Source organism: Nyctereutes procyonoides, unplaced genomic scaffold (assembly GCF_905146905.1).
Source record: "Nyctereutes procyonoides isolate TBG_1078 unplaced genomic scaffold, NYPRO_anot_genome, whole genome shotgun sequence".
Classification (NCBI taxonomy): domain Eukaryota; kingdom Metazoa; phylum Chordata; class Mammalia; order Carnivora; family Canidae; genus Nyctereutes; species Nyctereutes procyonoides.
In genome coordinates, this window is record NW_026575049.1 from 24,881,160 (window position 1) to 24,894,153 (window position 12,994).

General features: G+C 61.9%; 2 protein-coding genes across 3 annotated transcripts in view; one reads left to right on the forward strand and one right to left on the reverse strand.

Annotated features, from left to right (window-relative positions):
* Positions 1 to 10,049, forward strand: CHADL (chondroadherin like). Its single transcript, XM_055328721.1, has 6 exons — positions 1 to 68; positions 1,325 to 1,493; positions 1,958 to 3,649; positions 4,166 to 4,332; positions 5,071 to 5,268; positions 9,918 to 10,049. The coding sequence occupies exons 1-5, from the start codon at positions 61 to 63 to the stop codon at positions 5,240 to 5,242; spliced, it is 2,208 nt and encodes a 735-aa protein (XP_055184696.1). The 5' UTR covers positions 1 to 60; the 3' UTR covers positions 5,243 to 5,268; positions 9,918 to 10,049.
* L3MBTL2 (L3MBTL histone methyl-lysine binding protein 2) overlaps positions 7,588 to 12,994 on the reverse strand; it is a 21,278-nt gene continuing 15,871 nt past the window's right edge. Inside the window, exons 12-17 of one of the 2 annotated variants that reach the window (XM_055328720.1) lie at positions 12,639 to 12,786; positions 12,179 to 12,261; positions 11,622 to 11,856; positions 11,080 to 11,145; positions 9,994 to 10,110; positions 7,588 to 9,614 (exon numbers count right to left, since the gene is read on the reverse strand). In XM_055328720.1, coding sequence (XP_055184695.1) covers positions 9,502 to 9,614; positions 9,994 to 10,110; positions 11,080 to 11,145; positions 11,622 to 11,856; positions 12,179 to 12,261; positions 12,639 to 12,786 — 762 coding nt within the window. In that variant the 3' untranslated portion in view covers positions 7,588 to 9,501. The other variant, XM_055328719.1, reaches the window with a different exon arrangement.

The window sequence follows — 12,994 nt, forward strand, 5'->3', positions numbered from 1 at the left end:
CGCTGCGGGCTTGCAGGCCCAGAGGGGGGGCTCCCGCGGCGGGCTGAGCGAGGCGGCGGCATGGAGGGGTGAGTGTGGGGGCCGGGGCGAGCCCCCCGCCGCTCTCCGGGCCTCTGAGGGGGTCTGTAGGGGCGGACTCTCCGAGGGGGTCCCCCAGGTGGGTTCCGAGGAAGGTGGGGCAGGCAGCCCGCTGCTCCAGCAGCCGCTGGGGGCGCGCCCTTTGGGGCTGGTCCGAGAGCCCAGCAGGCCTCTGAGCGCGACACCGTCCCTGTCCCCGAGGGACCCGTCCCCACGGCCCCACCACGGGCTCTGGCAGTGCCGGCAGCCCCGCCTTCGAGGGGGCCTTGAGGGGACCGGGGACGGCGACCAGTGAGGAGACTGAGGGAGGGGGACAGGGAAGGAGCCCGAGCAGCGGCCCGAGCTGCGGCAGGAGCTGCCGGTGCCGCCAGCGGGAGGAAGCTCTGTCGTCCGTGTGGTTGGTGGGGAGCCAGGGTGACCCTGGGAGAGTGAGCACACCCCAGGTGGGGTCAGGGGCCCCGACTTTCCACCCGAGGCAGCGGGGACACGCTGGAGGTGTCGGTAGCCCGTCTATTTCTGGAAAGTGGGCTCAGCTGGTGGTGGGGAGCCGAGGGTGGGGGAGCCGGGAGCGCGGGGGGGGGGGCAGTAGCCCCTGAGAGCAACAGGCGGCGGCTGCGAGGTGAAGGGGTCCACCGGGGAAGGGGTGCTGGGAGGCAGGGGGTAGACGGTGGCCGGGGTCGGGCTGCGCCCCCCTCGCTCTCCGGCCCGTCCGGCCCCGCAGGATGGTGTAGGATGGCCAGAAGGGGAACAGAGGCCTAGGCCCCCGGCTCACTTGCCAGCGGGGCTCCGAGCCTCTCGGGCCCCACAATTCCTGGCCCCCCCAAACCTGGCCTTCCACACTCGGCCCGGCCTGGGTCCCCACTGGCTGCAGGCTGTCTTCTCACAGCGGGTGCCACTGTGCTCCCTGCCACCGTGGAAACGGCACCACGTGGTCTGAGGATTGGCTGCTGTGTCGCCTCCCCCGGGGCCCAGGAGCCAAACCGCAGCCTGGGCATGCGCTCTGCGCCCTCGGGTCATCCCTGCACTCAGCAAGGCCTCCGGAGCCCCCGGGCAGGCTGTTGAAGGGGCTCGCCAGGTCGCCTGAGCCTCAGTTTCCCCCAGTGTTAAACAAGGCTCACAATAGAGCCTTCACTGCACGGGGCGTCCTGAGGCTCAGGGCAATGACAGTGTCTCTGGGGCCAAAGGAGGAAACATCTCAGGGGCCCAGGAAACAGGAGCCGGGCTTGACCGCTTCTCCCTCTCCCAGGCCCCAGAGCATCTCCTTGGTGCTGCTGCTTCCTCTGCTGCTGCCCCTGGGCCCAGCCTGGCCTGCAGCTGCCCAACGCTGCCCACCAACATGCGTTTGTGACAATCCCAGGCGGCATGTTGCCTGTCGGCACCAGAACCTCACGGAGGTGCCAGACGCCGTCCCCGAGGTCAGCAGGGTAAGGGGGGCAGGGAGGACAGCCACTGCCTGGCTGGGGGACTGTGGCAAGTCACTTTTCCTCTCCGAGCCTCAGTCTTCACATCTGTCAAATGGCATAACAGTCCTGTTTAATATTCTATGCGATTGGAACAAGTCAGTGACCTATGAGATAAATACTGAATTAATGACAAACCGTGTGAGAGAGAACTAGAGAGATCAGGGGATACAGACTGGAATAAGATACGGTCTCTGCTCGTGGGGTCGAGAGCTAGGGGGGAAAGAGAGAAAGCAAACAGGCAGCGACAGTTCAAAGTGAAAGGTGCCCAAGCGGTGAGGGAGGAAGGCTTACTGGAGGAGGTGTCGGGGAGCAGGATGAAGAGAATGAGGAAAAGGTGAGGGGGAGAAGTTGGGGTGGGGAATGGCGCGTGCAAAGGTGTAGTCCTCACTGCTGCTCGGCACCCCCTCCCTGCTCAGCTGACTCAGCGGCTGGACCTCCAAGGCAACCTGCTGAAGGTCATCCCCCCAGCTGCCTTCCGGGACCTGCCCTACCTGACACACCTGGACCTGCGGCACTGCCAGGTGGAGCTGGTGGCCGAGGGCGCCTTCCGGGGCCTGGGCCGCCTGCAGATCCTCAACCTGGCCTCCAACCGCCTGAGCTCGCTGCCCCAGGAGGCCCTGGACGGGCTGGGCTCCCTGCAGCGGCTGGAGCTGGAGAGGAACGTGCTGGAGGAGCTGCGGCCGGGGACGTTCGGGGCCCTGGGTGCGCTGACCACCCTGAACCTGGCCCACAACGCGCTGGTCTACCTGCCGGCCATGACCTTCCAGGGGCTGCCGTGCGTGCGCTGGCTGCGCCTGTCCCACAACGCGCTCAGCGTGCTGGACCCCGAGGCCCTGGCTGGCCTGCCCGCCCTGCGCCGGCTCAGCCTCCAGCACAACGAGCTGCAGGCGCTGCCGGGACCGGCCTTGTCCCAGGCCCGGGCGCTGGCCCGGCTCGAGCTGGGCCACAATCCGTTCACCTACGTGGGCGAGGAGGACGGGCTGGCCCTGCCCGGTCTCCGAGAGCTGACGCTGGAGCACGGCGCCCTGCAGGCCCTGGATGCAAGGGCCTTCGCCCGCTGCCCGCGCCTGCACACTCTGGACCTCCGCGGGAACCAGCTGGACACCGTGCCGCCGCTGCAGGGCCTGGGGCAGCTGCGCCGGCTGCGGCTGCACGGGAACCCGCTGTGGTGCGGCTGCCGCGCCCGGCCGCTGCTCGAGTGGCTGGCGCGGGCGCGGGTGCGCTCGGACGGCGCGTGCAGGGGGCCGCGGCGCCTCGGCGGGGAGGCCCTGGACGCCCTGCGGCCCTCGGACCTGCGCTGCCCGGGCGGCGCCGAGGAGGAGGAGGAACTGGCCGCTGCGTGGGCCCGCACCCCTCCAGGCGGCCCGGGGCGCGGGGAGGACGGGGCGGCGGCGCCCTGCCCGCCGGGCTGCGTGTGCGCCTCCGAGTCCCGGCACAGCGGCTGCGAGAGCCGGGGCCTGCGGGCCGTGCCCCGCGGCTTCCCCAGCCACACGCAGCTGCTGGACCTGAGGTGGAACCGCTTCCCCTCGGTGCCCCCGGCGGCCTTCCCAGGCCTGGGCGGCCTGGTGTCGCTGCACCTGCAGCACTGCGGCATCGCCGAGCTGGAGGCGGGCGCCCTGGCGGGGCTGGCCAGCCTCGTCTACCTCTACCTCTCCGACAACCGGCTCACAGGCCTCAGCGCCGCCGCCCTGGAGGGGGCGCCCCGCCTCGCCTACCTGTACCTGGAGCGCAACCGCTTCCAGCGGGTGCCCGGGGCCGCCCTGCGCGCCCTGCCCGGCCTCTTCTCCCTGCACCTGCAGCACAACGCCGTGGAGCGCCTCGAACCCGGGGACCTGGCCGGCTCGCAGGCCTTACGCTGGCTCTACCTGAGCGCCAACCGCATCTCTCACGTTTCCCCTGGTGCCATAGGCCCTGCTCCGGACCTGGAGAAGCTGTACCTGGACAGGAACCAGCTGCAGGGGGTGCCCACCATGGCCCTGGAGGGGCTGCCCACCCTCCTGGAACTGCAACTCTCAGGGAACCCGCTCAGAGCCCTGCCAGATGGGGCCTTCCGGCCTGTGGGCGGGTCACTGCAGCACCTCTTCCTCAACAGCAGCGGCCTGGAGCAGGTGGGCACAGGAGTGTTAGGGATGGGGGAGGCAGCATGAGGCCCCACGCAGCACGCACCCCACGAGCACCGTTGCCCCCACAATCAGGCCTGGGGCCGGGCGTGGTGACCCTGGGATGAGCCAGAGATGATGCCTACCAGCAGGGAGCTCAGGTGTGCTGACCGACCAGGCGGGTGCCAGGGGCACACGGAGAGGCCTGCTGGAGCACGGGGTGGGGGGGGGGCGGTGAGGAGGAAGTGTGTCCATGGGCTGCTTGTGCACTTTGGGGGCAGAGCAGGAGCCACCAAGGGGATTTGTCACTCTGGAGCAGGGGCGGGGGGCATGCTCAGGCACAGCAGAACCAAGGGCCCGCGTCCAGGTGACATGCAAGGGGCAGGCACTTCAGGGTTAGACCAACCAGGGCTTCTGTCCCAGCCCTGCCCTTCCTGCCTGGGCCACCTTGGGCTCTCTCCTGCGGGGGAGCACGGGGTACCTCCCAGGCCTAGCCAGTGAGACGGGCCTGGCGTCTCCTTGCAGATTTCTTCCAGGGCGTTTTCGGGCCTGGGGCCGTGGCTCCAGAGCCTGCACCTGCAGAAGAACCAGCTGCGGGCCATGCCTGCCCTGCCCCATCTCAGCCAGCTGGAGCTCATCGACCTCAGCGGCAATCCGTTCCACTGTGATTGCCAGCTGCTCCCGCTGCACAGGTGGGTACTTTCATGGGACCGCCCCCACCCCAGCTGGGTCCAGCAGCTGCTGTCAATCGAGCCTCTGCCCCCGCCCCCCATGCGCCAGCTGAACACCTCCAGAGGGGAGGGTCCTGCCAGAGCCAGTGACCACTCCCCAGGGAGCCAAAAGTGCATGGGACTTGGGGTGGACTTCTTTGGGGCTGGATTCCCTCACCTGTGCAGTGGGAATGCGGTCCTCCCAGGCTAGTGAGGTGCAACCTAATATTTGTGTGCACTTTGTTAATTTCATCAGAAGTAATTTAATTGCTTAATTAATTTCAACAAGAACCCTGGAGTCCAGCAGAGCTGGGCTCAGATCCTGCTCTGTGATTGACCAGCTTTGGGCCTCCTGACTGCTCTGTGTCATTCCCTCACCTGTAAAGGGGAGGGGAGGGGCTGTATAGCACCTCATGGGGGTTCTCTGTGAGGGGCACACTGGCAGCTAGCCAACCCAAATTTGAATAGGGTCTGGAGCACCCTAAGCCCTCTGTAACTATTTATTACTATTACTATACCCTTTTTACAGAGAAGGGATCAGAGGATTGAAGTGACTCACTCAGGGTCCCCTAATTGGTGAGGGGCTGAGCCAGGGCTCCCCCCAGGGTCTGCCCTCACCCACCAGGCTCCACTGCCCCCCCAGTTCCCGAAGACCTCCTTGCTCACTCCAGGCAGGAAGGCTCAGGACAGTGGGTTCTCTGAATCCTCTCCTCTCCTCAGGTGGCTCATTGGGCTGAACCTGCGTGTGGGGGCCACCTGTGCCACCCCTCCCAGTGCCCACGGCCAGAGGGTGAAGGCTGTGACTGCGGTCTTTGAAATGTGCCCAGGCTGGGCTGCCAGGAAGGCCAAGCAGATGCCCGCTTCCGGACCCAGTGCCAGGAGGACCCCATGAAGATCAGATGGTGGACAGCAGACAAGGTTGGCGTCAGGGCAGGTGGGGGAGGCCTCGGTGGTGGGTCAGGTTCCAGAGCACCAGGGGCAGCAGGGCTGACTTCTCTTGGTCCTAACTCATGTGGTTCTAAATCTGGGCAATGACTGTTGCTTCCATTCCTACTGCCTGTCCGCCCTCCTCACTTCCCCACCTCTGGCTGGGCCCAGCGGATTGTAAGGAAACGACCACACCGTCTCATCCTGTGGGACGGTGGCCTTTCCGCTAAGCCACAGAATACCTGGACCCAACGTGTCCCTAAAAACAGCACCGCTGTTACCATATTTGCTCGATCGTTGGTTCCATCACTTCCCGACCTCAAGGGCCTGGCTCACCCCGGGACAAAGAGCAGAGGTGCAGGCGCTGTGGCCGCCGCCTCCTGCTGCCCATCAACCCTGCCCCGTGTGGTTGCGTCACCTGCCTGAGGTTTATGTTCACACACTTGAGCCCTCGGCTGTAGCAACATTGTGCAGCACGCAGTGAAGGGTGAGCGGGATCTGGGCGCCCTTGCTGGGTTGGGAGGGCACAGGGAGGGTCTCTAGGGAGAGGCCGGTCCTGAGTGGGAAAACACAGAAAAGTGGGTTCTGGTGAGACCAGGAGAGGGCTCAGCCTGTCTCTGGACCTGCATTCTGAAGATTGGGGTGCCTGGGGACCATCAGATGGCGTGTTAGTTCCCAGGGGCCGCTGTAAAGAAGCACATGCTGGGTGGCTTTGGACAACAGACATCTTTGTCTCCTGTCCTCAGGAGTTTGAGATCATGGCGTCCCCAGGGCTATGCTCCCCCTGAAGGCTGTAGGGGAGATCCTTCTGAGGCTCTGCCAGCTTCCAGTGGCCCCAGAGGTTTCCTGGCTTGTGGCAGCACAACTGCACCCCCTGGCTGACTTCCTTCCCATCTTCCTGCTGGATGGCAGTCCAAATCTCTAGGACAGGAGTCCTGTTGGATTAGGGCCCACCCTAATGACCATGTTCTGATGTCATTACCTCTGTGAAGACCCTATTTCTAAGTAAGGTCTCATTCTGAGGGGAGAGGGGGAATCCAATTCATACGTGTTCCCTGTCAGGCTGGGAGGAACCCCCCAAAAGACCCCAAGCTGAAGGTGAGCAGTTGGTGCCTTAGAAGTCACATCTGGAGTTAGCATCATCGACAATGGCATTAACCTCAGTGGGTGCTTGTGTGGCTGAAGAGCGTCCGTGGTCTCCCCACAGTAGCAGCCCCAGGGAGCTCGTGTGGATGCTGTTGGCCCAGTGGCAGCCGCTCTGATGGGTCCAGGTGCAGGCCAGGGCTTCCGTTAAAAGACCTCCCCCACCCCCAACCAACCCTCCGTGGCATGGTGGCTAGCCCTAGAATTAAGGGTTTTTCATGTTTGTTGAAAGTGGCAGTTTCCTGCCAGGGATACAAAGGAATTGAAAGACAGGGGCCCTGGGGTTGGTAGAGCATGCGGCTCTCGATCTCAACTCCCTGTTGGGCATGGAGCCTACAAAAAAAAAAAAAAAAGAAAAGAAAAAAAGAGGACCGTGACCTCCAGGATCACACAGGGCCCCGGGCCCCATTCTGGGCATGCTCACTTTGCTCAAGCCATGGCTGGACCGCGCATGCATCACTCTTTTGAGGCCCTGACCTCCAGGGTGGTGTCTGGCATGTGGGAGATGCTTTCAGGAAGGAGAATGAATGAACGAATGAATGAATGAGGAAGAGTACTTACTGGTGGTAACAGGGCAGACCACCCTGGGTTTAATCCCACTGCTGTCATTTAACAGTTGTGAATTTAAGCAAATAAATTACTGAATTCTGATAAGCCTTTTTCTCCCCCATAAAATGAAGTCAACACGGACCTCAGGGTTCCTGTGATGAACTGTGTGATTGTGTTTACCCAAGTGCCTGGCACACGAGGCCCTCACAAACGGCAGTTCCCTTGCTTCCCCCACCCCTGGAGTGGAGTGGAGCGTCTAGCCTGGGTGGCAGTAAGGAGAGGGGTGTGCATTTGCGCTTGGTTCAGTCAGCACCAGGGAGCCACTGCAGGTCACTGAGCAGCGGGCACGGGGAGTGGAAGAGGTCATTCGGGTTCCCTCTGAGGGCAAGTGAGTCCAAAGTGGATCCTGTGCCCTGACCGAAAACCTCCCAGAGGCCCACGGTTCCATCTGTGATGAATCAAGTAGATCTTCTAGCCCTGGCCACCCAAGTTCTGTATTTTCAGGTCACACATTTACCCGGGCTGAGCACCAGGCTGCGGCGGCAGACCAGGCACAGGCTCAGCCTCCGGGTCTTGCAGGGGCAACAGCAGAAACATAAATGAGGGTAACCCAGCATGTGGTTGCTATGGAGACAGGGCGCTCAGCGGAGGACATTTATTCATTGTTCTTGCGTGTGAACCCAGCCTTCATAACTGACCCTATGGGCGACAGGTCAGAAGACACTCAGCTCTAAGAAACAAAAACCTGACGAACTCCAGGAAGTCCTGGGCAGCCCGTGGAGGGCTGGGATGGCAGCTGGCCTGTCCTCTGACCCTGCCATCCTTACCATGGCCTGTGGCGGCATCATTTGTTCATTCAGGGAGAAGGAACAGAAGGTTGCAATGCCACAAAGTCCCAAGTTTTTCCAGAAGCTCCATGGTCAGAACTGGATCCCCGAACCACTAGGGGTTTGGGCACAATGCAGTGGCTTCTGCCGGTGGCACACTGGGGGCTGAGGCTACTGGCCTCCACCGCCCAGGCCTGGGGTATACGTGTGAGCAGCAGCAGGATGAGCGCGGCCCCTGTCCTAGATCTTCACTGTGACCCAAACCTCATCACTTTTTGGGGAATTCAGGCTGCACTAACACACCACTCTGAGCCTGGTTTCTATACCGTGTGGGGCTCACTAGTGCCTTCAGCAAAGGAGCCAGGATCCAGTTCTCTCTGGGAGGAGTGACTGGAGGGAGACCAGCTTCCGGTGGGCTGGTCACCCCGTCTCTGGGTAACACCAAACAGCCGGGTCCTGGGCAAACGCACAAGCAGTGGCAGATAGGCCCAGAGAACATGGCCAGACACCCAGAGCAGCACAGCTGCACCCCCTAAAGGACAATATGGGGATCCAACTGGCAGCACGTCTCCACCCAGACAGGAAAGAAAGGTCAGCCTGCCTCCATCTTCCATTCCAGGAAGTTACTGGAAGGACGGAGAGAGGGTAGTTTCCAAGGAAACTAACTTGGAAAAATAAAAGCAACTGAAATTTGGGAAGATGCTAGGTGAGCTTCTAGGACGTAATTTCAGAAAGGAGGGTGGCCAGTTAGGGCCAGGGAGCCAGGAGGTGTGTCCTGTCACCCTCTTCTCCCTTCCTCCAGGGGCTCCCTTAGGGCCACCTCAGCCGGCAGGGTTGGCCACTCTGCTGCCCCATGACCCTGGGGCAGGACTGCCTCAGACCCTGCTTAACAGGGAGAAGGGGGTGAGAGGCCAGGCCCCTGCCACGCTGGGCTCAGAGCAGGTTAAGCACAGGCTGGCTGTGGTCTCCCTTCCAGCTGGGGTCCCCTCACAGCACGGCCGGCTCGCCCTCCTGTCCTGCTGCCTCCCTCTACCACCAGGCCTCCCCAAGTGACACGGGGGACTGCGTGCCCTTTCCCCCTAGGTTCCTGCAAGCCCCCAGCCAGGGGCAGACCCCACCTCTATTCCACTGTTCCCTTTAGGAAATGGGGGCCGGACTCAGGCCAACAGAGAAAACAGGTTAAGTAAGGCCACCTCCTGCATCACCAGAACCTGCCTCCTCACTGCCATTTTAGCTGCCTGCCAGAGCTGGGTGCCTGTGCGGGGCTCCCTGACCTCCCTAGGGTGCTAGGAGAGCGCCAACCCCAGCGGTGAAAGGCTGCTCTTAGGCCCCCACCACATCGCTCCCCACCCAACCTGCAACTGCCTCCCCCTCGAGAGCTGCTCCAGGCCTTTATTGTAGGACTTGCTCGCGGACACACACGCTTCACTAACTTGTCTTCCAGTGTGACTGGGGGCAGCCCTCTACCCCATGGCAGTTGAGGGGTACGGTGTGGAGGGGGTACTGTAAGAAGAGCTTTGGGAAGTGTAGCTGGAGGAGGAGTCGCTCACAGACAAATCACAGAGGCCTGGCCAGAGGGCAGAGGTCCTTTGATGCCTGGCCCTCACGGCACCTGGCAGGACTTGGGCAAAAAAGGCTCATCTCCACACTAAAGCAGGGTGAAGGGGTGGTGGCAACAGAGGAGCCCCGGGCTGGTGGGGAAGGCTCAGTCGTCTGTCTCCTGTTTGATGTTCTCGATGGGAACGGGAAGCTCTGGACTCGGGGCTTTGTCGGGCGTGGCCATGTCTAGATGCTCTTCCTTCACCCGCACAGCAATGACTAAAGAGGGAGGGAGGTGGGGAGGGCGGGAGAACAGAGTGAGTGTGCGTGAAACCCTGGGAGGGGCAGGGGGCTCTGGCTCCCTACAAATGGGGGCCCTCAGGACGTGGTGGGGAGGTGGGAGTGGCACCTTCCCCCCGCGGGGCAGGCAGTAGAGATGGAGAGGGCCCGGCTGGAGATGCGCGGCTCCGTTCAGAGTTGGGGGCGGGTGTTTGGGAAGCTCTCCAGGCCCAGTGGTCCAAGGAGGACTGCTTGGTGCCCGGCAAAGTCCCTTCACACTTGACTCTCCTCTTCTGTGCCCAGGTGGGAAAGGAGGTGGGCCGCCTCTGAGCACTGGAGCAGGCCGGCCCTGTCTTGACCCCGCCCGGGAGGCTCTTACTCTCTTCAGGAACAGGATCCGATGAGCTCTTCTCTGCAGCCTGCAGGTCATCCTCCAGCAGGGGCTTCTTGGACCCCTGTCTGAGGGGCCGGGTCTTGGTCGGTGGTATTCTTTTCCCTTTGAATAAACACAGAATGAAACCCAGCACAGGGCTGTATCCATGTGGGGCTCGATGGCTGGGTGTCCTCCAGTGGTGAGCAGAAGGCAGGTGCCACTCTGGGGGAGCAGAGCGTGAGCTCTGATGCCGCCACTCAGGGCTGGGGTGCCGACGCTCAGGGAGGTTCTCTCCAGTAGCAGGTTAAGCCCCCCAGTTAGGCTTGCTGAGCTTCCGTCCCTCTTCCAGTCCTTTCTTCACCTGTGAAGTGACTTTCCCAGCCCTGCTAGTGTAGACGGCACGAGGTCTTCCCACATGATCAGCTCCATACCCTCACCGGACCCTGATCCTGCCCAGGGACCGCACCGGCTTCCTCCCCATCCTGTTTCGGACCACCTCTTCTCTGGGTGGCGCCACATCATGGAGAGCATGTTGCTGCCACAGGCCGGCAGCTCCGAGGGCTAGCTTTACCTCCTCCCGCCCCACTCCACCTGCTGTCCCCCTCAAGCTGAGCCCGCACAGGGCCCAGGATCTGTTAAGAGCGGAGCCCCACCTAAGGAAATGATCCTGAAGCTTCCACTCCTGAGGGTCCCCAGGGAAGGATGACAGGCTTGGGGAGAAGGATGCTGCCCCCGCCATCTTACTTTCAAAAGGCAGTTGTGCACTGCCGATGGGGTCACGTTGACTTCTGACCACAGGGCAGAAGGGCTGGGGATCCCTCCCCCTTCTCTCCTTTACAAATACTGTTTCTTGCTTTTTTCTCGGGATCCTGACCCCTGCCGGAGATTCAAGACTCCCTATCTGTGCCTGAGTCCCTTAAGACACAGGCTGATGGGCCTGATGAGGCAGAAGGGCAAAGGAGAGGAGATGGAGGGACCAGACCATGGAGGGTGCTACCCAAATGGCGACTCCCCCTCTGCTCCCAGAGATATAGGCCCAGCTGATCCCAAGGCCCACCCCAGCCCTGGCCGCTTCTTCAGAGCATCACTTACTTTTCTTCCCGAACTGTTTCTTTTTCTTCTTTGTGGCCTCTTTAGCCTTCAGAGGTGTGGTCGGCTCTGTTGTTGAAAGACAGAGGGAAGAGGTTAAGAGAGTTCTGAGAGGACACAGTACAGGCACATCCCAAGACACCTACCCATCCCTCAGCCTCCCTTACACACGGGACACCCCAAGAAGGAAAGCCAAAGTTGAGTGAGAATGGGGGAGGGACTGGAAGCAACTGTCCCTTCATCCCACCCTCGTCACTAGGGCTGCTCTGAGGGACCTGGGGGGTTTACCTGGGTGCACAAGGGCACGAGCATATGACAGAGTGGGCAAGATCAAGGAAGGCGCTCTGCAGGCCAGAGGGAGAGGGAGACAGACAAGTCAGGAGCGGGACAGGGGACACAAGGGCCACTCTTTAGTGAGCAGTGGTCCAGGAGACCAATCGCTCTCATGCCAAAGAATGAGGTAGGCACGGGGCAGGGGGAGCAGTTGACAGGAAGGAAAAAGAAAAGGAAAGTTGAGGGTCCCCTGGGGCCGTGAGAGCCCAGACCTGCGGCCACAGGTGGCTGGAGCTGGTAGCCGGTGAGCTCACACCAGCCGACGGGGTAGATGTCCGGAGACTCACAGTCCACCCACTGGTCATACTCGCTGTCCCAGCCATCAAAGTGGATGCTGAGGAGTCTGTGTACCACCCGCTTCACCGTGGCCACGCAGATGAGCCGGGGCTCCATCAGGTCCACGGCCTCCAGCTTCATGCCCACCTTGAAGCCGTGGTTGGGGCAGTCCTGGGAGGGGGAAGAAATGGTGACCATGGCAGCCAGATCCTGGCCCCAGGGGCCAAACCGGGGAGAGGGAGTAGGCCGGGAGTGCCTGTGGGGAAGGGCCCCCTAACAGTGACCACTGCCCTCTGTTCCCCAGCACCAGCCTCTCTGGGAAAGGGACCGGGCTTGAGCGTTTGGCGGAATGCCCGTGGCAGAGGTTGGGACTTCTCCCCTGAAGCGGTTGGCATCCACAGTATAGACTCAAGGAAGGAGAAGGGGGTTGGAATGAACGCCGCTGACAGGGGGCAGGGCCGCCCCAGGCCCCGTGCTTCCTCGCTCTCCTCACCATGTTAAAGAGTCTCGATGGAGCTGCTTTCGATTTGGTCTTCTCCAAGTAGGTGTCCCAGCTGAAAGTGTGCGACTCGTAGCCTGGGGAGCAGAAAACATAGATGTGCGGGGAAAGGAGCACGTGCCAAATGGACCCCTGTTGCTGGGTCAGGACCCAGTCTGGAGACTCCCCTGGCAGCCTTCTTCCCTCCTCTCCAGGCTGGTACCTGCTCTAGGACCATGGTCCTGTCGTATAGGTTGTTCACTGCCCAAAGGAACAAATGGGAGCTCCGCTCACCGAGACACATGCTAGCCGTGGAGCCAAGTGGGCCCAGTGGCAGGGCTGGTGGTGTTGGCCTTGGGGGGCTCTGACCCCTCTCCAGACCACTCTGAGACTCCCAAGCCCCAGGGTCTGGCTTGGCCAGGAACCTGGGCCTATGGTCACACTCTGACCTCTCTGACCATGAGGACAGTCTTACCTTTTGGGGGTGTGAGCTCAATGTCATTCTTTTGGCAGAAGGTGGCTGGGAAGATGGCATGGGAGGAGGCATGGTAACAGAACCAGTCTGAGCCATCTGTGGAGGGCCCCCCATCCACACAGATCATCAGGTAGCCATCTAGGAGAACCTGGGGGGGGGGGGAGCAGACACCATGGTATCATGAACTGCACCCCCATTCCAGGGTAAGGTGGCTATGGTGGGGATACAAGGTGGATGGATCCAACCCGAGCTAGATCTCAGCCTTCCCTGAGCTTCTGCTGAGCACTCAGCACCCCCGGACCCATCCTCTTAAGGTTCCTTTTCCTTCCTCACTAGATAGCAAATGCTGTTCCCAC

Excerpts from the sequence above, each read along its gene's own strand:
- CHADL (XM_055328721.1), top strand. Across the intron at positions 3,650-4,165 it reads ACAGCAGCGGCCTGGAGCAG|ATTTCTTCCAGGGCGTTTTC; the intron begins GTGGGCACAGGA and ends GTCTCCTTGCAG. Across the intron at positions 4,333-5,070 it reads CAGCTGCTCCCGCTGCACAG|GTGGCTCATTGGGCTGAACC; the intron begins GTGGGTACTTTC and ends TCCTCTCCTCAG.